General features: G+C 42.6%; 1 protein-coding gene across 1 annotated transcript in view; it reads right to left on the reverse strand.

Moving 5' to 3' along the window:
• Positions 1-25,311, reverse strand: part of LOC147711519 (guanylin-like) — a 54,024-nt gene that overhangs the window by 7,440 nt on the left and 21,273 nt on the right. The window contains exon 2 of the mRNA XM_086920204.1: positions 21,602-21,755. Coding sequence (XP_086776330.1) covers positions 21,602-21,755 — 154 coding nt within the window. The remainder of the gene's footprint in view (positions 1-21,601; positions 21,756-25,311) is intronic.

Here is a 25,311-nt window from a genome sequence, read left to right on the forward strand (position 1 = left end):
ACATTCATTTTTTAAACATGATATCATACATTTTAAAAATGAAAAAATTACAAAAACAATATAGCTGGTCGGCATTCTCTAAAACCCAATATCTTTACAATTGGTAAAGTCCATCTCTTTCTTTGTACTAAGTAAAATTTACAAAAAAGTACCACATGAATTTTAGATTGGGCTGACACTTCGTCACATGGACACTTACTTAGTATTTTTGTCCAATCGTTTATTGTAGGAAAAGATGTTATACAGTGGAAGATACCAAACCTAAATCGGGTCAGGACAAATCCATCCTGTTTATCCTCCATGTGTTTTAGGTATAGTTGCATGCCATATGAAGTAAGTGTCAGTTGATTGGACTGGACTGTTGGCCTCCCAATTTCTGCAGAGAATCTGCAGGACTCTAAAAGAGTCATACTCTCTTTTTTATATATATTTTCTGGTAACCGAGAGTGTAGAACTTGGCTCCTCAAAGTATTCCGGGTGTCGTAAATCATGCATAAAACCTTTTATATATTTCAACCATGGGATGTTGGAAGCACGGTCGAGTTCAATACAATCTCTTATAATTCCCCTGTTGAGATTGGTTTTCGTGTTAGTCTATATTCTGTGCCATAAGAGGACTGTTTGGATTTTTATTAAATCGGTTATGTATGGTAACCCCAATTCTGCATGACATATATAAGTGAAGGAACTATCCAGGACTACTAGGAGACATCTTAGCAAAGCATTTACCACTATCTGTAGGGGCTGGGCATTAGTATAACCCCATATACCTGCCCCATATATAGCTGTGATAACGCAATTTTTCCCTATATATGTTTATCAGTTCCTCAGGGGGTCTTTTCTTTTTCCCAGTTTCCGTGCAATAATTCAGTAGGACTGCTGTAGATTTCAAGAATAAGAGCTTCCTAGCTTTAACTGCCCGGGACCATGTTCCTTTATGATCAAAAATAATTCATAAGTAGGGACATTTCTTTGTGGAGTCTATCATTGTTTTGTCTATATATAAATATATACATATATGTCTCTACATGTATTGCTCCCTCTTCCACATTGCATAATAAATGCATTTGGGATATTTACTCAGCGATCCAGCTTCTGCGTAAAAATGGTGAAAGAGTATAACACCCGTTGTAGTCCCATATGTGTGACATCAAAACTGCGTCATCTGCATAAAGAAGGGCTGGTATAGGGCGTCTGACAAGTTGTGGCAAGTCCTGGCACTGATCTACCAATGCTTGTTCTAATCCGTTGGTGTAGAGCGTAAATGAAAATGGTGCCAGGACGCAGCCCTTTATTACCCCCTTCTCCTGCCAAATGTAGCCATGCATTCACCTTTTACCCCATAAGGTAACCTAGTTCTCATATTTGCGTAAAGCTGTCTAAAAAAATGTAAGAGTGGGGGTTCCACACCCATATTGGGATCAGGAAGAATGAAACATTTTCAAAATATTAATGTCTCTGCCTAGCTGCACAATGGTCCAAGCAATCAGAATGGAGCTAGGGTGAATATCTTGGAGTGTGCAGGCCAAAATTGCTTTATTAAGATTCTGGAAGTGTCAGGACCCAGGGGATGTACAGATGGTCTCACAATGGTGCAGAGAGGAGATTGAAACAAGTAGCCTTCGTTGGGCAAAGGACGTGAGAAGAAACCTCCAGAAAATAGCAGCGCGCCTTAACGTGAGACTTTCTCAGCAATCACTGATGGTCGACTTTACAAAGAGAACTCTTAGGGAACAAGGGCGGTCTTATTTAAGATCACATGACCTTGATTATATGACAGGGTAAAAATCGGTCCAGTGGATAAAAAGCTCATGGGCAAAGGAAGCTTGGTTTTCGTACCTGGATAATTTGCCCAATCAAGGTTTAAGACATGAAATCCTAAGGACCCGAGTTGGGATTAACCCTTGGAAGACGGAAGAAAAAATAAAGGCTGCATTGATCGGCTCAGATGGTAATTGTAATTGTGGGCTAGGAATAAGAAATTACATTTTGCACATATTGCTTGATTGCACATTTGTCTTAGCCATACGTAGATTGTTTTTACGCCCAATATTGTTATCACATAAGATAAATTTGCGTGCCCAGGCGGTTTGTTTACTTACAGATATGCCATAGTTAGAAATTGTTATTGGATTGGGAAAAATCCTGAAGGCAACAAAATATTTTTTAAGGGTGCAACTAAAGGATGGGCACTGATCCTAAATGTTTTAGGGCTCTCCCATTAATTTGAATTTTTAGGAATTTAGAGATTTTTGTAAATTGTGTTTAATGAATTATATGTGTTTGAGGGTTACCTTTTTCTAACTTGTATAGTATTTTAATTATTTATTTGTTATAGAATTTAGATTGTCCATATTATCTGGATACCGATTGTGTTTTGTACTGTTTAAAATACTATGGTCTAAATAAACAAAAGTTTTCTCTCTCTCACACCCATATTGGCCAGTATGGTCCACAACTTATCATGTTCCAAGCAGTTGAATGCTGCAGTTAGGTCAACAAAGGCCAGATATATTCTGCCCTGCTTGGCCACTGCAAACATTCCGATTGCAAGTTTAGGTTAAGCCGTGCTCGACCATACCCACGCCTTCCTGGAAACCAAACTGCAACTCTGATATTATATTATTGTCCTCAGTCCAATCCTGGAGTCTGTTAGATACTATGCGCCCTACCACCTTATCCAGGGAATCAAGAAGTGATATTGGCCGATAAAAAATTGGGTTTTGTCGATCCCCTTTCATAAAGATCGGAACCAGGAGTGATTCCGACCATGTTGTAATGAACCCTGAGGAGCAACAAGCCTCTATCACTTGGGTCATCAATGGGGCCCTTGGCGGCAAATTGGCTTTAAATAAATCTACAGGCACACTGTTCGGTCCGGGTGCCTTACCTCCGTTACTAAACTTAATTGTGGTAATTACTTCATCTAAAGTAATGTGGAGATCTATTGGGTGTGCCCTTATGACAGTTGAACCCCGCACTAACTGGGTTTGGTCAATGACTGGCCTATCTGGTGTGGCTTTATACATGTCTGTAAAGTGTTTTACCCATTCATCTTCGCCAATGGCAATTTCTATAGAGGGCGTATCATGAGATGTCAGAAATGGAGCGTTGACCGCCCTCCAAAAGGCTGTATTATCTCTGGCCGTTGTTGCTTCATGTAGCTCTGTCTATGCTTTCTTCTCTACATCCACCTTGCGCTCTTTCAAATCCTGTTTATATTCCCATCTACATTCTTTTGTCTCACTGCTGTCTTTTGGTGTCTTATGTAGAACGTGTTTCAGTTTAGTGTATGCTTTCGTACATCTAGCGTTAAACTAACCTTGGGGTTTCTTGCGTTCCTTTCTATTTTTCATTGCTAGTCCCTCCTTAACTCCTCTAGTAATCATTGCAAAGGCTTCTAAAATTTCCGACCCATCGGATGCGCCATCAAGACAAACTGAAAAGGCTGGTTGATATTTTCTCACAATTTTTCTAGTAAATTCGGATGGGTCCACCTTCAATTACCGTAGGGTATAACCATTAACTTTATTGAGCGCTATATCTTGCACTAGGTGTGTAGTTGTACCCCTAATACATATTGCCTTTATTGGCATTTCAATAGCTACACTCAGGGGAAAGTAATCACTTTAAGCATTTTTATGAGTTCTAAAACATTTGAGTCTATTTGAAATGATTATGTTATCAATAATTGATTTTGCACCGCTCCCATTAAAGGTAAAATCAAAAGGCACCGAGGGGGTACATAAATCATTTGCAAAACCTAAGTCAAATCTAGACAGGATATCATTTAAATAATCCCCATAGTGTGAGTGTGGGAAGTGGGTGTAAGGCTCATTATCGTCAGATACTATACCACAATTTTTCCCCTTGTTGAGAGCACACAACCCAATATTAAAATCTCCACACCTGAGTTTTAAAGGTACTTTTACGGACCAATGCAGTGCATTATGAAGATCAGCACTCATTTTCCCTAAGACCCTCAACATTTGGTCCGGCAAGCATTATTATAGAAATTAATCACAACTGTGCAATGATGTTTACCTGTTTCAATAATAATTAATGGGTATCAGAGATTGCCAGAGTTATCCTATCCGTGTTCATATAATTAGATACATATGTAGATAGTCCTCCTTTAGATCTCTCATGTACCGATGGTATTGCTGTAGTATGGTAAGTCTTGTACCCATTAATATGCATAGGGTCTTCTGCCCAAGTCTACTGGAGACAAAGAATATGACATTTATCTACCAAGCCTCGCCAGAGGGGATCTGTTATTTTCTTCTGTAAACTCGTGACATTCCAGAATAATACTCTTGCTTGGTCATATTTACTGTTACTGCCGTTCAAATTATTTCCACCAGTCATTAGAAGGGGTGGCGAGGTAATAGGTCGAGGGTGCAAGTTTAAGTCTCTTTCTCCATCTGTTTCATAAAAGGGATTGCTCTTTGAGGTATTAGAAACTATGTGATGAGGAGATAACATTCTAGGTGGTGTGTCTAGTATTATACCCTTGTGTGAAGTTATATCTGTTTCAAATATACTCTCTTGTGGATCTAGGCCTTTATCTAGCATATGTGGATAAAACTCCCCCACTGGCGGTCCTATTCAGTCAGTCTACTTCGTCAAGTACTGGGAGACCGTGAAATCAGTTACTGACGGGGAGGTTATAGGCATACTGTGTGTTTTCACCTATCTCCTCATACCTATTTCTGGGTCTTGTGCTAAGGTTTACTTGGGGATGATAGAAAAAACACAACTGAAAAAGGTTAATACTGTTACTATTAATTGTTTGGCTAACCAACCCTCTAAGAACGTTTTCTACCAAAGATTTATTTATTTTGCCTTTATTTATAAAGTTTTATATAGCACGAACTAGATCCCGAAGGATATCCGAGCGCTTTACAAGAGAGGCCAAGAGTGTAATGACAACAACAAATTAGTAAAAGACGGGGATCATACAATAAACAGAAGTAAGCGGGCCATGAGGGGGGCAAAAATAAGCATAGTAAACAGCAGGGATCATGTAATAAACAGAAGTAAGTGGGCCATGGGGGCGGGGGGCAGTAATATGCATAGTAGCAGATCCGTATAAAATTGAAGGTACGATTGAAATAATAGAAAAATAAAGTCACCCAATCCCGAGAGCCTAACCCACTAGGATAAGAATTTTTTCATTAGGAAACTTTTGGTTTCCAGTTTGAACGCCGTTGTCGAGGTGAGTTTGCATACCGTTGGTAGATAGTTCCAAATCTTTGAGGCAGCACCGGAGAAAGCTCTGTAACAAGTTCTCTTTTTGCTAAGGATGCAAGGTTTCAAGAGGAAAAAAGTAGAGGAGCTTATAGTTCACGTTTTTATGCCAGGTACCTGGGAGTATTGAAGTGAAGGGCTTTGTGTGCTAGAACTGCAGTCTTCAGCTGAATCCATGCTTCATAGGGTAGCCAGTTGAGAGATTTAAGGACTGGGGAAATGTGCTTGTTTCGTTTGGCGCCAGTAACTAGTCTTGCCGCGGAGTTCAGTGAGACCCTTAGTGGCGTCAAGGCGTATTTGGGAAGGCCACAGAGAGTAGCACTGCCATAGTCTAGCCTTGGCAAGACAAGTGCTTGTACCACATGCTCGAAATCATTTTGTGACAGGAAAGGCTTGATATTTCTAAGAGTCCTTATCAAGTAGTTTGTCCCTTTGCAAATATTGCTGATCTGATAGTTCATATTCAAGTGCTTGTCCATGGTGATTCCGAGCGATTTGTCTGAGTCTATGATAATCGGAGTGCAGTTGAAAGCAGTGAAGTGAGTCAGCCAGAGATCTAGATTTGAGTTTCGGAGGGTAGATGAGCAGGAACTCTGTTATGGTTGTGTTAAGCAGGAGATGGTTCTTGGCTAACCAATTTTGAGTAGACGTTATGATAGTATTGAGTGAGATGATATTTTCCGGGGATTAAATTTTCAGGTAGAGTTGTGTGTCGTCAGCATACATGTGGAAGAAAATGTTTGTTGAGTTTAGTGTGTTAGCTAGAGGTTCCAAGAAGAGGTTGAAGAGGATGGGAGCAAGGATGGACCCTTGGGGGACCCCCATGATTACTGGAGAAGGCTGGGAGACAGAGTGGTTTGACTTGAATCTTTGTGATCTGTGCTGGAAGAAGGATGAGAACCATTGAAGCACCAAATCCAAGAAACCCATTCTAAATGGCAAGATGGATAGGAGGTTGTCATGATTAACTGTGTCAAAAGCTGGGGAAAGGTCCAAGAGTATGCGTAGGCATGATTCATTATGATAAAGCATTTTCAAAATGTCACCCATAACATGTGTGAGGGCCGATTCGGTGCTGTGCCCCCTCCGAAAACCGGATTGATGCTGGTCTAACAGTTGATACTTCTCTATGTGAGCACAAAGTTGGGATTGAACACATTTTTCAAGGAGTTTCGCTAGAGTAGGGCTGTTGGAGATGGGACGTAGTTATTGAGATCAGATTTGTCAGTATTGTTTTTTTTTTTAGAATAGGTGATACCTGAGCTGCTTTTAAGCAGTCAGGAACCATGCCTTGCGATAAGGAAGCATTTACAATTTTTGTCAAGGTAGGGATGAGAGCAAACTTGATCTCTTTGAATATGGTTGTGGGCAACGGGTCACTGAAGTGGTTGGATGGGCTGATAGTCTGGAGAATTTTGTTGATGTCTTTTTCAGTAAATGGGGAAAAGGTGACCCATGACTCATTGTTCTTAGCAATCAGGAGGGGGGAGTTATATTTTTCAAAGAGGTCAGGGGGTGTGGAGGCAATAGAGGAGGCTAATAGTGCCTTCTTATAGGCAAGGTCAATAGAAATGGGCCGTGATTTCTCCGTGAAGAAGGCATCAAAATCCTCACAGGAGGGATGATTGCCAACTGAATACGAGAGGATTGGAGTAGAAACCGATTGCTGTTTGACCAGTTCGAAAGGTTTCTTGGGGCGGTTTGCTGCTTGGTCTAATTGTAGTCTGAAATTGTCAGCCCTAGCTCTCTTGATCAATTTGTTGTAGAGGTTCCTGACCTCTCTCAGAAGTTTTAGTTGGTCCAAGAAGGGATTGGATCGCCAAGAGTGTTCAACTGCTCTAAGGTTGCAACGTACTGTGTTTAAGTTGTCGTTATACCATGGTTTGGATCATTTGGATGAGGCATTTTTGAGCTGGAGTGGTGCAATGTCATCCATGATGTTAGTAATGGTCACATTGTAGGCATCAGTGAGTGTTTGAACCTCGTCTAGGTCGGCTTGAAAGGAGAGGACAGATTTACAGTGGTCAGCGGGATTGCTGAGGTTTACTGATCTGAGGTCCCTTTTCCATACCTTTGATTTCAGAGATTGAACCTTCCTCATCACTACCACCCTGTTGATAAAGAAAAGGATGCTGTGGTGGTCCAATCAGTCACGCAGGGTTAGTCTGTTCCTTGGAGATGATGAGGTCAAGAGTTTCTCCTTTACTATGGGTTGTTTTGTCACAGTGCTGAGTCAATTCATGAGTATTTAGAAATGATTTAAGGCAGGCTACCGCTGGATCGTTAGGGTTAGTCCAATGCAGGTTGAAATCACCCAGGAAGATTTGTGACATAGCAGAGTCGATATTGCTAGAGATGATTCCCATTATTTGTTCAATGAAAGGGAGGTTATTCCCAGGTGGGTGGTGGAAGGTGTGTAGTTTGTAGATCGGTAGGTTCTTACTCGAGATGCTAAGACCTAGGTATTCACAAGAGGAAGGGGAAGAGGACTCCACGTGAGAGATCGAGAGATTGTTCCTGTGAATACAAGCTTTCCCCCACCTGTCTTTAGCTCTCTGTCAAGCCTGATAACATCATGAGTGGGAGGAACTAGGAGGTCTAAGATAGGAGTGGAGGAGGAATTTAACCAGGTTTCAGTGAGTAAGATAATATCTAAGTCATTGTGTTGGATGAGGTCAAAGATTTCTGATACGTGTTTATTGGCTGATATGCAGTTTAGTAATACACATTTGAGAAGTAGTGGATTAGGGGGGGGCGAGAGTCCAGGATATGTTCACCCTGGTGAGGTTCTCAGAGTTGCTGCATCTCAGATTGCGAGGAGGTTCTCTGTCCGATTTGGAAAGGATGGGGTGAATTTGCCTTGGCGGGGTCATGTTAGAATTGGCAGTGGGCGCAGGGTGGTACTCACTTTTCATTGGGCAGGGTTGGGAGTATCGGGAGGGAATAGGGTTCATAATCGAGAGGGCTAACAGCTGGCCTATGTGCTCACTATCCATAGTGGAGGCTCTGGGCCGGTATGTAGAGCTGAAAAGAGAGCTGATCATGGGGAAAATATCTTTTGATAGGACTTTCAAGTCATGTAACTCCGTCATGAGAAGGAGCAATTGTCGAGAAATGTCCTCTAACCGCGTCGTCAAATCTGAGTATTGGGCGGGGGATGTAGCGTGTGAAGAACATTCTAGCAGCGTCAGGGGGACTTGGAGAGAGCCTGTGAGGTTTGTGGTGGTGGTGTATAATTCCTGGGTAGGGAGCTGATCAGTGGGTACTAGAGGGCAGTTTGACGTTGAGATTGTAGTCTTCTCGAGATGGGGGGAGGTGATTTAAATGATAATACCACACAGCCACCATACAAAATTGTAGGTTCTCTGATAATCTAGCTAACTCTTCTCACCATATTGAAATCTGAAAAGAGTGGCTGGGTTAGGCCTGTTTTCATACCTATCCAACGCAGTGCCTAATTTCTTAAGGTATCTCAAGATTCAGTTCCATGATCCGCTAATCTCGGTACATTCGCAAGAACTACTGTGTAGGGAGTGGCTGCTTGAGGGAAATCCAAGCGATCCCAATTGGACAAATGTCAATTTTGGTGCTCACTAGGTTTAGGTTAAGGATGTTTGTTATTATTTAGAGGTGGAATACTAAGAAGTTGTGGGCTTACCCTCCCATTTTCAACTAACCCCCCTGTGTCACGTCAAGATGGGTAGATTGTACAGTGGGCATTATGATTTCTACTTGCGACCTCGGCATGATCTTTATTTGGCACATCTTACAATATGATTCTCTAATGTGTTTGTCTAATCCAGGGGCCACCTGAGGGTCTGTTGTAGTCCCTATATTGCTGGGCTCAATTGCCCCCCTTTGCTTATGGGACAATAGCAGGCTTGCCTGAGTAACTACACTGGCCATTCCTCTGGGGATATTTTATAACAGCTCCTCGATCGGAGCCACTCTGGTCGTTAAGGTGTCTAGCGCATGCCGAAAGAATCTACCCAGTTCTTCCACTGTTGTCAGAAATTTGGTAGGTTCTAATTGTGGGTTTTTCGGTTGCTTTTTCTGGCAGGATTTTCCTATGGGACCAGTGAGGTAGCTGCTGTTTTAACATGCTTTATATTTTTACTCATTATTTTCTTTTTGGAAGCACCCTCATGGTTTCTGGGGCGTGTGGCTTGGTGTCACACTCCAGATCGCAAACAATAATATGATACGGCACGTTTTGAACACATCCTTTCCGGTCTTGTGTTGCCTTAGGGGACTCTATTGTTGTTATCCCATCTATCGCTTCCACCCTGCTCGTTGAAGCTGCCTCCACAGTCATAATTTGTTTCCCTATTCACCCCGGTGAGATATTTCATCAACGTTAAAGAAGGGGCCCCTAATACTTTTTTCTTTGGGGCGATTGACTACTTATCGCCTTTCTTTTGCCGAACGTGCCCCCAACTTACCCAAGAATGCATGAAGGGTACAGTGTATAATCAAATGGGGGTGAAACAGCAACCACAAAAAGTCTCAAGTTTGTGAAGAGTCTGCTTAATAGTTACGTGCTTGCCAGGCGCGCAACACCCATTGGGCTCACGGGGCTTCAGCCTCCCCCCGTCGTGTGTGTCAGCCCATTCTGACACAGCTTTGCGGGCTGGCGACGATCTAATTGCAGCCACACCCGAGTACTTAACAGGTGTTTCAAAGACCATTATGACCATTTACTTGTAAATTAGGCTTTTGTTATGTTTTCACCCCTTCTTACAGCCACTATGTCTATGGTTGTTAGAATTAGCCCCCCCGAAATATTTTTCAGCCCCCCCCCCCCTAAATTTGGCTTTAGTTGCCCGCCTGCACTTGCTGCCGGAAGCTATTGTTGTGTAACTCGCGCAAAAGAAGAAGAGCATGCAGTCTCGGTCTTAGTGGAAAATAAAATATGCCAAAGTTTTAAAATACCTTACAGGGATAACAGCAGTAGTACCCAGTCAATTCTAAATGCAACATTCACGGGGGTGGTCCTGCCCTGCCTCTTCCTGCCAATGGCGGGCAACGACGGGCCCGCCCTTGGCCCGGGCAGCGGGGCTCCTGTGCTGGTAATAAGCGCCTCCTGGTACGAAAAGGATGACCCAGCCTGGATGTGGTCATTCCCTGTGGTGCCTGGGGGCTGAAATCCTCGCCTGCCTCTGCAGAATGGAGTCCCATGCAGCGGGGCTCCTGTGCTGGTAATAAGCGCCTCCTGGTACGAGAAGAATGACAGGGCCTGGATACGGCAGTTCTCTGTGGTGCCTGGGGGCTGAAGTCCTCGCCCAGCTCTGCAGAATGGAGTCCCGCGCAGCAGGGCTTCTGTGCTAGTAATAAGTGCCTCCTGGCACGAAAACGAAGACACAGCCTGGATGCTGCTGTTCCCTGTGGTGCCTGGGGGCTGCAGTCCTCACCCGGCTCCTGAGGAGGTGTCTGATGACAAAAAATCAATTGGAGGTTACAGACCTGGTCGGTGAACAAGCTGCGGTCTGTTCAATTATGGTGGATGACTCCTGGGTATTGGGGCAGATACCCCAGTTGTAAGCGGTGACCTTCCGTTTTGTCATTGGTGCTGTCATGATGTGATCCACGTAATTGGCGATATCGGGAAATGTGGACTCAAGGAGGGTCAAAGTCCCCCGACATGAGATGATAGTCACATTACTCTCTTTCTGCAGGTACCAATATCAAAACCTACATTTTATAGACCCTGAACTAGCATATGAATAATTACAATCTAAAAAGTATCTTCAAAGTTAATAAAAGTAAACATTTCTATTTTCCACATGCAAAACTTTGATTTGAATGAGTAGAAAAGTCTCATAAAAACATATTGTTTGAATGAAGCCAACACAATAAAATACAGAATAATTATGCCGATTTTCAATATACAATTGGTTGGCATCAACATCAGCTTAATAAAAATAGCCAAACACATATTAAAAAAAACATAACAACAAACACTGTGAACACTTGGGCAATAGCATTTGTACAACCTCAAATTACACAAATGTTTTTCCTGCAATTGCCGTTGGTAATTTGCCTAGCACGTCTCTGTCACTAGTGTGGTTTTGCAGTGCTGCAGCACTGGCCAATTAATTGCAAGATTGAGTAAACATAACTTGTGTGATAGGTTGCAGGCAGGGCATGCATGCTTGTTAGGGACTGGTAGCAAGTTAGAATATGGTTGCATGGTTGGAAGAACTTATTGGTGGAATAAGAAATTTTGGAATTTCAGGTTTGCATATGACTCTAAGCAGTATGCAGAACATGAAGATTGGTTCACTGCTTATATGTGGAGATTTCAACAAGAGTTTGAGGATTCCAAATCATGTATTTGTATAGGGTATTACACGCTTACAATACGTCTGACAGTTAGGAGTATTTAGGATTCATGGTAGGGTATAATTTCGGAGTAGCAAGGTTTTTTTTAGAGTTCAGGGATGGGTATCGTTTAGAGGTAGTAAGGGGTTTTAGAGTTCAGCATAGGGTTGTGTTATGGGGTATCAAGGGTTTTTTAGTGTTCGAGTAAGGGTTGCATTAAGGAGTATTACATTTCTTTAGATTTCATGAACGGGTAGCATTGAGGGGTCGGAGTGGTTTTTAAGATTCAGCAAAGGATAGCGTTAAGGGCTAGTATGGGGCTTTAGTGTTCAGGGATAGGTAGCATTAAGGGGTAGTAAGGGCTTGTTGGGGCTCATGGAAGGGTAGAGTAAGTAGGGTTTCAAGCCTACTGGAGGTACAAAAATACAAAGTCAAACAGAAGTTCAGGAGCTCACACTTGTCTGCAGTTTTTATTGTAGTTCTGGTGTGTAGTAACCACAACTGTGCAACAGAGGCAGACATGATGGAGGGTGTGTGTCCCTGCAGCAAACAGTACACACTACCCTTTACTCCCACCAGATATGTAAGGTGAACATAGAACGTTTGAAAGCTATGATGTCACAAGGGAATGAGTCTTCCCCACTATCACTGTTGATGAACACTTTTTGTGTGTCACTAGGGAACTCACAAGTCATTAAAAAAAATACTAGCATAGATCAAATATTCTGAAGAAAGTTAGGAAAAACATCAGATCATGCTAAACCCTACTATGGTGTGGGGATCGTAATGACCACAACCAAACCCAGATGGTGACCAAAGAGTGCCCTCCAATAGTATGTCTTCACAAGTCTCATATTTCAACACTCTTATTTTTATCTGGCCCTCCAGTGAAGGGCTTGGCAGAAAATGTGAAACACCTGACAAATGGTCTGCTTAACAATCTGCCTGGCTGGAGCAAACTTTCTTTCTGTAATACTTTTCTGATCAGCTCTTTTTTAAGAGGATAGAAATACGTCATTCACACATTAAGGTTGTCATTTTTTACATGATGCAATTTCTATAACCATTAACAGATCAAAATAAATGCTGTCTGGTGTAGTGTCTTGTGAGTTAAAAATTACAGAACCCATTTGGCACCTGATGAACTCTGTAGAGCTATGATATAATGGCTAGAGTGTATTTCAGTGTAGGTAGTTTTTTTAATGTTGAGTTCACAGTTACACGCAGACAAATAAAGACAAGTATACCAAGCTCTGTGAGTGGCATACTCTTTGGAGGATACCAAACCTGGGAATAGGCTACAAAAGGCAATGAGATAGGGGGTAAGGAACCCGAAGCTTAACACTGCTCCCTTAGAGAGTTGCTGTGGTCCATGCAAACTATTTTTGCATGCCATACGTGCTGTCGTTGAAGTATCGAATCAATGCTTAATGCATGTGGAGTCAAAGCGCAGTTCCAGGCACTGCGAAATAGTTTAAAACTAAACCATTTACAGAGAATCTACACGTTGGTGGTCAAGTACCTGTTGGTCAAGCCATACATAAAGGTACCGCACTACTACGCAACATAGAACCATACCTAGTAGGGAGTGATCAAGCTGCAATTACAAGTGCTGCCAGGCAGAGATCAATCTGGTGTCAAAAAGTGCCAAGTGACTGCCAAGTGCAAGATAACGCTGTGATTACAAGTGCTGTAAGGCAGAGATCAAATAGGTGTGAGCAAGTGCACAGAGACGTTGCAAGCAAAGCTACTTAAATGCAAGAAACAGCCGTCTGCTTACTAGAAGTAATTAAAGAGAGTCGTCATACCGCAGCACTGGACACAGCAGCCCCAAGGAGAAATGCCCAGGGTTGTGCTTATGGAGCTGTCCATACCTGGAGAGGTGCACCACCAAAACTGTTGAATGGGGCTCAGAACAAGACCCCAGGTCTTTGAAGAATTGAAAGTCAAGAGCGACAATCGGAACAGTGCAAGTCTTCAATGGCAGGGAAGAAAGAACTGAAGTCTCTAGTCAGTGTCAAAGATGACCCAGAAGTTAGTACATTGCAAGGCCCCAGAGATGGCTTGCATGAACAAGATCACCACATCGTGACAGAGAAAACATTACTCTCAACATCTGTAAGTTCCACAAATGGTTGCAATGCTGCTGCCTTCTTGAAACTACCAGCATCCATCAATGCTGCAAAAAAAGCAAAATATTGGCAACCGAAGGACTACGTGGATAGAGACATTTGAAGATTTCATTGAGGTACTTGAAGAGACTGTTAACAAAAAGATTATCAAATACCTCGAAAATCTTGTAGGTGATTGTATAAAGGAAGTTATAAACAAAATGCCACAAACTGATGAAGAAATCACATACCATCAGATTAAAGACACCTTGAATCTCAAGTTCAATCCAATGCTGATTGTTGACTATGAAACATATATTGTCAGTCAAGAATTACAGAAAGTTGGCAAAACCATCAATGAATTTGTAGAAAGACTTAACACACTCATTAAACAGTTAGTTCAATTCATGTAATAATGAATAAGCCATACGGCTTAGGGTAATTGATGAGTGCTTGTCCGATTCATTCAGATGGCGAATGCTGAGAGAAACTTTGAGACTGGAACAAGTGTTAATGGCTTTTGGAGGTGAAGAGAATGCCGATCAAAGCTACTGACATGGAGGCCAGAGATGCCCAAAATGAATCAGTCATGAGCATGAAAAGTAAGCCAACGCAAAAGACCGAAGGACACAAGGTGATGGCCACATGTAAAAAGAAGTTATGTTTTAGATGTGGATTTTCATTTCCACACAAAGACAAATGTACCACTCTTGGATAGATATGTAAGGGCTTTGGGAAGGAGAACCATTTTATGACTGTTTGCAAAGCAAAGGGACAAACAAGTGCACCACCGCGTGAAGACAAAATGCCCGTCAGAACGTTACAGAAGCAACATTCGACACGTACCCACAAAACCCAGTGGTGATGCCAGCTATGACAAATTGACACTTAACTTAGTTGATTGTCATCTAAATCATCCTCAAATAGTTATTTTTTATCAGTATCAAGTGAAAGTGAAGAAGATGCCTGTGCCATGCCAATGTTAACCTCAGTAAAGCATGTACCTGTTGGACCGGTCACACGTGAAGAAAAATGTCAGTCAAAGAAAAGTCGACATGCCAAAGCACCAAAATCATTCAAACATTGTCTGAAAATAACACTGAAAGTAAATGGTTGTTCGATAACTTTCCTCATCAACAGTGACACGTCGATAAACATTATGACTGAGGAGAAATATAATGAATCGCATCCCTTACCACAACTTATGCCATTGAAAACTAAAGAGTACACATTGCGTGCATCGACTGCCTTAAAAATTTAATGTTCATTTTTAGCGACAGTTAAACACAAGAAAACAAAAGTGCAAACACCCATCCATGTACTTCAAAGGACAGCATCAAATGCCTGGATACTCTGCTTCAGCGCAACTGCTGATATGGGACTGATTTCCGTGAACTACAACATGAATGCTCACCATGAAATAGTAAGTAATTTCTCTTAACTGTTTCATGTTATGGGAAAGCTTAATACTTAAAAGTAAAGTTGCATTTTAGTATTTTTTACAGATAAGAAACCTTCCCTACTCTTGAACCAACCATCTTCCTGCTCCCTGCTTAAAAGTTACTGAAAAGAAGGGAACATCTAATGTAACAGGCATCAAGGTTATAATGGTACATCATCTTTCACTTTTAAAGGATACGCATGAGACCTACAAGTACCTCCCCCGTTAAGTCGTCAATTTGAACAAACTTAAAAACCTAATACATTCCAAGCCCATTCCCTTGTCCTTCATCAAAACTTGCCACTTTCAAATTTATGGCCCATATCCAGGACCCTCTATCTTAGATTTTCCATGATAATCAAGGTCCTTAGCTTTCCCGCCCAGTCTTGGACAGGTGGAATGGTTGGGGACCTCCATCTTAGCGCTAGCAATTGCTTTGCGGCTAGAAGCACGTTGCTGATAACTCTACAGTCCACATCGGCCATTTTTTTGCAACTGATGGGTTGATGATCCAGGATTATAGTTGTGGGGTCAGGCCTTTGTGGGTATCCAATAAGCCCTTTAATATGACCAAAGATCGCTTTACAAAACAGTGTTAACCTTGGACATGACCACAACACATGCAATACATCACCATCTTCACCGCAACATCTCTAACATAACTCTTCTGCTGTTCCATACATTCATATTAAGCGAGCTGGTGATAAGCTACAACATCATGATCTTGTAAATTTGCAAATTTGTTCAAAAGGAGGTAATGCCAACCCAAGGTTTTTGCCACTTTTCCAGAGGAATTGAGTGACCAAGAGTCTTAGACCAATGTTTCATGTAAAACCATTCCAAATCTGGTGTCAGGTTGTGCAGCATCATACAGCCATCATCAGCCCACCTCGAACAGTCATTCTTTATGGTACCCAGAGAAAAATCCATGTTTACCTGCAAGGGGGTAAACGGGGATGGGAAAATAGCAAGCTTATGATTTCTGATGAGGGTGTCTCAGACATCTAAGGTCAATTTGATAATTTCAGAGAAGTAGCAAACAAAAGGCCTTGCATATTTTTGGAGCCACGGTATCGGCCAGGGTGTCCGGCCATTACTGCAGTGTCCATGTTTCATATAACAACCATTCAAAATGTATTCTAAGCTGCCTGGTAACTTCAAATGTCTAGAAGACCCAGCCCCCCCCCCACAAGACATCTTCGAAGCTCTTAGAACATTCCTGGAAATTCATGGTCTTTCCCACCCCAGATAAAGTGATCTATAGAATTCTGTAGGACCTTTATTTCAGTCTCTGGGAACTTAACAGGGAATGCCTAGAAAAGATTCTGTAGTCTGGGTAGGATATTTTGTTCAATTACCACCACTCTCCACAACCAGGAAATGTATAACGTTTTCCATTGAAGGAGATCATTTTTGATAGCATACAGTAGACGTAGTTAATTTGCTGCATAAAGCGAGTGATGCTGCTGGATGATGTAATCCCTCAGGTACCTAAGTATTTCATTTGCCCGCCATCGAAATAGAAGCATATTCACCAGTTTAGTTTTCATCTCCAGTGGCAAGACCACACTGAGCATTTCCAATTTCCTAGGTTCACCTTAAACCCTGAAACCCTATTGTAGGCCTAGTGGAGTTCCATCACCTTAAGAATTGACCTTAGTGGGTCTGTTAGCATCAGGAGGGTATTGTCAATGAATAAATGTACAATGTGTTGAACACCCTCTAAAGGCATACCCACAGTATCCAAATGCTGTCTGATATCTGCAGCCAGTGGTTCAACAGTGAGCACAAAAAGCAGCTGAAACAGTGGACAGCCCTGTCTTGTTCCACTGGACAGAGAAGTTACTCCCGATCTACCCTTGTTGTCAAGAACCCATGACATTGGGAATTTATAACTGCTGCAGGGCTATTCAGGACGTTGTACGGGATGCAAGGCCAATTACCTCCAAAACTTTAGTGAGAAAAACCCAGTTGACCCTGATGAAGGCCTTTTCGGTGTCCATTGATGAAATCACCATGGGAGTAGCTTGGTAGTTGGCCTTCTCTATAAAAATTAATACATTCACTGAGCTGGGTGGCTTAGGTACAGTAAGTGGGGCATGAGTCTATTCGCCAGAATATTTGTATAGATTTTTGCGTTGGAGTTTAACAGGGGAATGGGCTGGTAGGAGCAACACTTGTCAGCAGATTTACCAGGCTTGTATATCAGGTTAATATTTACTTCGACCATCAAGTGGGATACTGTTTGGTAGGATAGGAAAGAGTTAAATACGGAAACCAATTGGGGGACCACCACATCTTTGAAATGCTTATAAAACCAATTTGTAAGTCTTTCTGGAACAGGGGACTTGCCTGGGTGATGAAGTAAATTTGCAGTGGAGACCTCTTTCTCCATTAATAATTCCTCTCACTTATCTATATCAGTTTCCGAGGCCTGCTCCATCGAAGAAAGACTATGCTTCAACAGAAAGAACTGGATACTTTTGATACAAGGCCACAAAAAGGTCCCTGGAGGACATCATTAGCTTCATACTATAAGGGTGACATCCCTGCTTCCCTGAAAGGAGGGAATTGCCCTAGAGACTGTCTGAGCTCCGAGCCTTCCACCAGTAGCGAGCTGGTCTTGTTGCCTTGTCATAAAATTTCTGGTGGTGGCATAGCAAAGCTTTTTTAGATTTCTCTGAGACAAGAAGATCAATTTAGCCTCAAGAAATCCTCCAGGGAGCCCATTAGTCTATAGTGGTGCAAGGCTTACTCAAACACTGTTTCCAGGGATACTGTTTAGTCCCATCGATATGGTATTGCCGCACTCTTTCAACAATACACTGTCCTCTAAAGATTTCTTTGAAAGCCTCCCATACTACATAGGGTGAATCTCTCCTGTGTTTTTTTCCAAAACATGGTGTTTGATCTGGTTTCCCAGGCCATGGAACCCTTTTTTCAATTTCCTAAATGAAACCTCATCTGATTTGAAAAAAAAAAGCTAATGGATATTAAGGTAAATATATTTTTCATAAATCAGACTTGGTTAAGGTCAAAGCAAATCAGCATGTATGGATGATTGCAGACATTGGGCCTGATTGAGAAAGGTAGCTTACAGTTTTGAGTGAGGTTAGACTTTTGAGTAAGTTTACTATTTTTCATTATTCACAAACTCTGAGACTATGTTACTACTAAAATAAAAAAACACTAGCAAGTCAAGCACAACATATGGCCAGCAACTGGTTCTAAAACACCCTCCCATAGAAAATAATTGAAATAGGAACTTAAAATAGTTGGTACGATGCAGCAGAGTAAAGCAATCTAGATTCTACCAGTGAAGCTACTCCCTTGGCGTAAATGTGCCAACAGGGAAGCATCTTCTCCTTCTAAGCCGATGGGGGCCCTATAAAGAACACTGTAAGGTTTTGCTTCAATTATCAGGTAGGAGAGCCTTATGTCTCCTTCTAGCCCACATACCCCTAGGAATAAAAAAAAAGGGAAGGCATTGCCTCCAAAGGCAGACGCAAACAAGGAAAATGTGCATCAGGTTGCCCGCCTTAAATATGGCTGGTTTCTCCACACCTCAAAGGTGGCAACCTTGTGCCAGGTGTCAATGACTGACTTCTGGCAGAGCCAGGAAAGGCTTCATCTCTTGTTAATCTCAAGGTCTCCAAACTCCAAATGTGGTGAGGAGGCCACAGTTTGGTGGAGCAGAAGCCAACCTGATTGACAGAAGTGCACCCGCTCCACATATACTGTGTGCAAGTAAGCATATGTATTTGTATTTATTTATCACAAACATATCTAGCTGAGAACAACTAAGTACTGTACATGATAGTGGTATTAGGAGCTAAAAGGAGTTTGTGTACATCTCTCAACGATCCCCTCAGTGGTCATAAACCAAACGATCATTTTGGGTGGCTGTGAACTGCCATTCACCCAAGATTCTTGTGAATTCTCTTCTCAGGACATTTCCATGTAATCTCATGATGAAACAAACATTCATCCCATAGTCTTCTTACCATATTTGTCACAGTATGAATTATCATCAGTACGTTTTTTTACAATTAAGAATATTGAGATTAATTTAAACCTTTTGGGATGAAACCATCTAAGTAATTGATCCACACGCACTTCTGGTGAAGCAACCACAGTGCAGAAGGGGAGTAGCACAGGCGTACAGTTTGTGACAGAGGAACAGGCTCTAATAAATGAGTAGACAACAGACACAGGCGCAGCAGCAATCAAATCTGAGGTAAGCACAAGAGGCAGTACATCAAGAACCACAGGCAGAGAAGCAGACATGAAGCATCAGTACAGAGCAAGCTGAAGAGCTGCCACTGGATATTAGTAAAAAGGTAGCAAGCAGCCTGACTGAATCTGGAAATCAACCAGTGGCCACAGAGAGCATAAAAAATTAGCCAGGAAAACAGATAGTTTCTAAGAATAAGGAGCAGGCTCTGACTGCAGTTGTGAGCTCATGCAAAATTGATACTTGTATAGCGCACTACTCACCCACAAGGGTCTCAAGGCGCTTGTACGAATACCGCTGTGGAACCCATCCTGGCTTTCCCTGTGAGGCGTCCACTCCTGGGCACCCCCAAGGTGGAGGCCAGGCATCCTTAGCGTTGTGGGGGCCGTTGTGGAGATTAAGCAAGCTATTGCCCAGAGTTGCAGAGTGGGACTCCATGATTGGAATAGGCACCGAGGCGAGAATGATCAGGTCCATGGAATTTTTGAGCCCAAGACCCGTCGAGGCGGGGAATTGAACCCTGGTCCCGGGCTAGACCTCTGCATCAGGGTCTGCCGCTCTAACCATTGAGCCACATTTCTCCACTGAAAGGCACTCTGCGCACATAGACAGCAGACGAACCGCCAATTTGTGCCAGCAGAATCAGAGAAGCAGCAAGGGACCATGGTCTGTGCATATTTAAAAATTCTGGGTCTGCAGGATATTTCTGTTGGCACACGAGTAGGGTTACTAACCGTTCATAAATTTCACGGACCGTCTGTAATTTGGACCTCACGTCCATTGTCCATGAGGATCCCTTTTACCGACGCCTTTTGTCCGTAATTTTGGGCATTAAAGGGGACAGCACTGCTTCCCTGCATGAAGCCTCAGCTCCCTGATGGGTCCGCCTCACACTCCTCCTCGGAGCACAAGAGCAGCCCCACCCTGCCCTTTATCATTCTGTATGCGGCTGATTGCAACATACAGAATGACAATGGGCCAGTCTGGGCTGCAAAGCGTGTGGTGGGCCTCCCCCAGCCTTTCTCTAGGGAAGGGTATTCTGTCAGAAGGAAGAAATGTGCAAAAACGCCAATGCTGCAACGTGAGAATCCCGTTCAAGCAAGAAAAGAAGCTGGTGAAGGAAGTTTAAAAGAAGGGGCTAGAGTTTTTTCACAGTCTCATCATTTTAGAACTGATGCATTTTCAATATTCTATTCAAAGAAGCCATGCTTGCAGCCTTTTCCTAGTTTATGCAACTAACAACCATTGACAAAGTCAATAGTTCTGGCTTGTTGCAGGTTTAACAGTACTTGTTGTGTTATATATCTGGATACAATGACAGAAGAAGCAAAATACCAGTCGGGTGGCACACTATTCTAAGCACAGATTTTTAGCTTAGGTGTTTTAAGCCACACCTTTAATTACATCGAATACCGCCTTTGAAGAGTCCCCCCAGTTTTTTCATCCAACTTGAAGCCCTGGAAACAACACCATGTCACAGTCACCACATGGCCTGGCACTGTGCATCATGCATGACTCATGTCTTCCACTTTTTCAGATTGCCTATGTGCAACAGCATAGTGAACCCTACCTCCACCCACCCCTTGCCTCAGGAACTACAGCAAGGGTGAAATTCTTGATGGGCCTCTTCTGTCTGCAACTCTGCAGACAAAAGCTCAGCTCATAATTAATATGAAAAGGTGGTTAAGTGAATAAGTGAAGGGATGGGTGGATGACTGGATAGATTAGTGAAAGGGTGAATGTAAGAGTGAATGGATGGATACTGAGAGAAAAGATGGATGTATGAGTGAGTGAGTGAGTGGAATGATGGATGAGAGAAAAGGTAAATAGATGGGTAAAAGGGTGGATGGGTGAGTTAAAGGATGGATGGATGAGTGAAAGGGTGGATAATGGATGAGTGAATGGGTGGGTGCATCAGTGAAATGATGGATGATTGATGAATTTATAAGTGAAAGGGTCAATGGATGGACGGATGAGTGAAAGGGTGTCCTGAATTTTTACACTCACCATCCTGAATTTGCACCCATGCCAGTTGGTCACCCTACTCGCGAGGAGGACATGGTTGGGATGGAGCATCTTTTTATTGCTCATAAATACCCCCACTCCACCCTGAGAAGAATGTGATCATTTTCAGACAAAACCACTGAACAAGTCGTTTTTCATCTCCCACATCACCTGTATCACTCCAGATCAGATCACTCTCATGCAAAGCTCATACCCGGCTTATACACTAAATTATCTTACTTAGTACTGCAAAGGCTTCTGCAGGGTTGGTGACACACGCCGCTTTGAACTTCGCAGGAAGGCCGTTGCACCAAGCACCATAGTTTCTTGGACTTATCCTGGGTGTGTTTTTCAATTCCTTCACCTCATCCAGGGTGAAGGAGCGACCTCCAACCTGCATGTAATAAGAAACCATGAATTACACGATGCAAACTGGCTGAGGTTTGTAAAATCATGCTCCAGCATACTCAGCAAAACTCCCGCCTTCCACCATTGCAACTTTTGAGTAGAGTCCTCCGATGATGTAGTCAACGACATTGCCTTGGGCTCCATTATGCTCATGGAGTTTATGGAGCAGATGAGAAAAATGCCCCATATTTAGATCACAGGACTTTTTTCCTCACTTTCCACTATTGTTAAAACATCCCTAATATTTTCGGGGATTGCAGTTCATTTACTCCAGCAACACAGTGCATCCTCTGGTAATTCTCGGCTATGTTTCTAACAAGCATTTGCTTCTGAAGAAAGCTGAGGGAATTAACAAAGGTAGCAATGTTTTATTTTCCAAACCTAGGTGTCCAGGCTTAAGCATGGGGAACACAGTAGCTGGTAAAGGAATTACCAGGGCAGCCTTAACGATTTCTTTACCAGACAACTTTAAAATCGGGAAATAATTTCTTTCCAAAATGTTGATAAATCAGCTGCTCAGACTGCGTAGAAAAAACCCCACAACGTCCTAAATATATGGGAGGAAATTAGACTGAGGTGTTTATTTAATGAAAGAGATAATTGTTCCTTCGTTGTTTGAACGTGCATAAGTTGACATTATAGAACATACATACAAATAAAGTGTCTCCTTTTTCTACATCAGGTGTCCTTAGAACACCATACATTTAAGAGTCAGTGAGTGTTAAGTGGGTATTACAGCAAGTGACATTGAAAGGTCATATGATCCTGAAATGGAATTAAACAGAGTGAGAGCAGCCAGTTTAACGTAGAAGGATTGTGAGTTCAAAACAGAGGGGCTGTCCAAAACTCTTTTATGTAAGGGTGGAAGGAAGCTGTGCCCAGCTCTTTCTCCACACCATCTCATGACCGATCTTCTATCTATCTATCTATCTATCTATCTATCTATCTATCATCACTGAAAAAAACAAAGGTTAAAGGAAAGTTATAGTTAAGTTCACCCACAGAACCATGGAAATTCAGCATTTATATTTATCTCAAGTAACTATAGCTCGTGCCCTCAGGTAACTATACCTCGCCCACAAAGCACAGTTTTCTCATCAATATTTTCACTGCAAATTTTACAGTGATATTTTCAATGATGTGATAGATGTCATCAGTGATGTAATATTTGAGGTAATTAGCAGTGCATGGGGAGGGCATGAGTAATAGTTACCTTAGTGCCCACGTTTTAGTTACCTGAGATAACTATAACTGCTGAATTTCTATAGTTTTATGTCTGTAAAATCTGTACCTAACTATAATGTTCCTGTAACCTTCACTTTTAAAAACAAATTCTACAGTTTTATTTTATTTTCTATATAACATCCTTTGCTTTTTTCATTGAAGTTCTATATTTTTTAAATGCTATTTCCTAACTGTAATGTCCTTTGAACCTTTGATTTTGTGTGAGTGTGTGACTGCGTGTGTGAGCGGGTGTGTAAGTGGCTGGATGTATGTGTAAGTGGGTGTGTGAGTGTGTGAATGGGTGTTTGAGTGGGTGTGTGAGTGGCTGTGTGAGTCTGTGAGCGGATATGGGAGTGGATTTGTGGGTCTGTGAGTGGGTGAGTGAGTGGCTAAATAGGTGTATGAGTGAGTTTGTGAGTGGTTGTGTGGGTGTGTGATTGGATGTGCAAGTGGGAATACAAGTGGCTTTGTGGGTCTCTGAGTAGGTGTGTGAGTGGTTTTGTTGGTCTGTGAGTGGGTGTGTGAGTGGCTGTATGGATGTGTAATCAGTTGTGTGGGTGTGCAAGTGTGTGTTTGTTTGACTCTGTATACTTGGCATGGTTTCCCTAACATTTTTGCCTCTACCCTCTGTATTTTTGATGGTATGCTAGATTTCGTTTCTGCTGACTTAGATGCTTTGGGCACTTTACCACTGCTGTACAGTGTCAAATAGCAAGTGCTCCCTAGGGAAATTGTTATTCTGATTGGTTATCCATGATTGACATATTTGATTTACTGGTAAGACGCTAGTAAATTGTACTGTGTGTGCCCAGGGCCTGTAAATCACATGCTACCATTGGGTTTGCAGCACTCACTGTGACACGCACATGAGTAGCCCTGTAAGTGTATCTCTGATCTGCCTCTGCAGTGTTTGCACGCACAGTTGTAAACTACCACATCAAACTGGCAAATGTAACCACTTGCCAGGCCCAAACCTTCCCTTTCCTCACATGTAAGGCACCCCTAAGGTAGGCCCAAGGTACCCCCTGGGGCAGGTTGCAGTTTATGTGATAGGTAGGACATGTACTGGAGTGTGTGACATCTCCTGATAGTGAAATACTGCCAACTTCGTTTTTTACTATTAAAGGTCATCTATTCGATTAGTTAACATGGGAGTTACTTTGTAACATCTTACAAGTATACCTTTCCACTGGGACAAGATGTAGAAATGGAGTTTCGCCTCTCTGAACTTAGAATCTTTTTAGGGAAATGGTTTTTAAATTGTGTGTTTAAAAATGACACTTTTAGAAAGTAGACATTTTCTTGTTTAACCATTCTGTATGCCTCAGCTGGTTTATGTATTGACAGTGTGGTTTGGGAGTGACATGGGCTGGGGTTTGCCATCTTTAAAGACAGCCACAAGGGGGTTGAGGTGAGTCCTGCATTTCCTGGGTGACTCATAGATGAACTGAATAGTCCTTGGCCACATTTAAAGTGGTGGGAGGAGTTTCACTTGCACGTGAATAGGCAGTGTCTCCTTTGTACAATGCCATCTCCATCTCCTGTGGTCATGCTACACCAGGAGGACAGAGCTGGTTTGGACTGGGCTCAGAGACCCTTGCCACAAAGAGAACAAAGAGAAAATGGGCTATAAGTATTGGACCTTAAACTCCAGAGAAATAGATCACTTCTGGACTCAAGAGAAACCTCTGCCAAGGAGTAGAGATGGAGGGCTGTAAGGAGGAGTACTGCCTCTTTGCTGTGTGTGATTTGCTGGGTGGGCCTGCAGTTGTTGCTTCTGCCAAAGAGAGGACAAAGACTGGAACTTTGCTGTGAACCTACTTGAAGAAAAATTGTCAAGGGCCTGTGTGTGCTGGCTTCCTGTTCTGAAGTCTCAGGGCCACAAGGACTTCCCCTGCAACCCACTGACCAAAACCTGTACTCCTGTGTGGACTCCTGCATTCAAAAAGGCGCCAATTCCAATTCCTGGGACATGAGAATTGTGTGGTTTATGTTGCAAAGCAAGAAGAACAACTCCGACACAGTCAGCGCTGCCACCAGTGACCTTTACTGAGGCCAGGGGCACCGATTGCGAAGTGCATGATACACTGCCCTGCTAAACTGTTTGACTTCGCATCGCCTCACTGGAACCGAAGCCTCACCGCCCATGCCGCCTAACTTCTCCTGTCCTGGACTCTATGCCTCGTCTCCTCACATACTTGACGCCTCACCTGCCCTGTGGCAACCAGGGAACCGTCTTCACCTCAGCACCGACGACTCATCTCCATAATGCTCTGCATCATCCATAGACTTTTTTTTCCAAGGTACTGTTGCTTGGG

This window comes from Lissotriton vulgaris, chromosome 5, assembly GCF_964263255.1.
Source record: "Lissotriton vulgaris chromosome 5, aLisVul1.2, whole genome shotgun sequence".
NCBI classification, from domain to species: Eukaryota; Metazoa; Chordata; class Amphibia; order Caudata; family Salamandridae; genus Lissotriton; species Lissotriton vulgaris.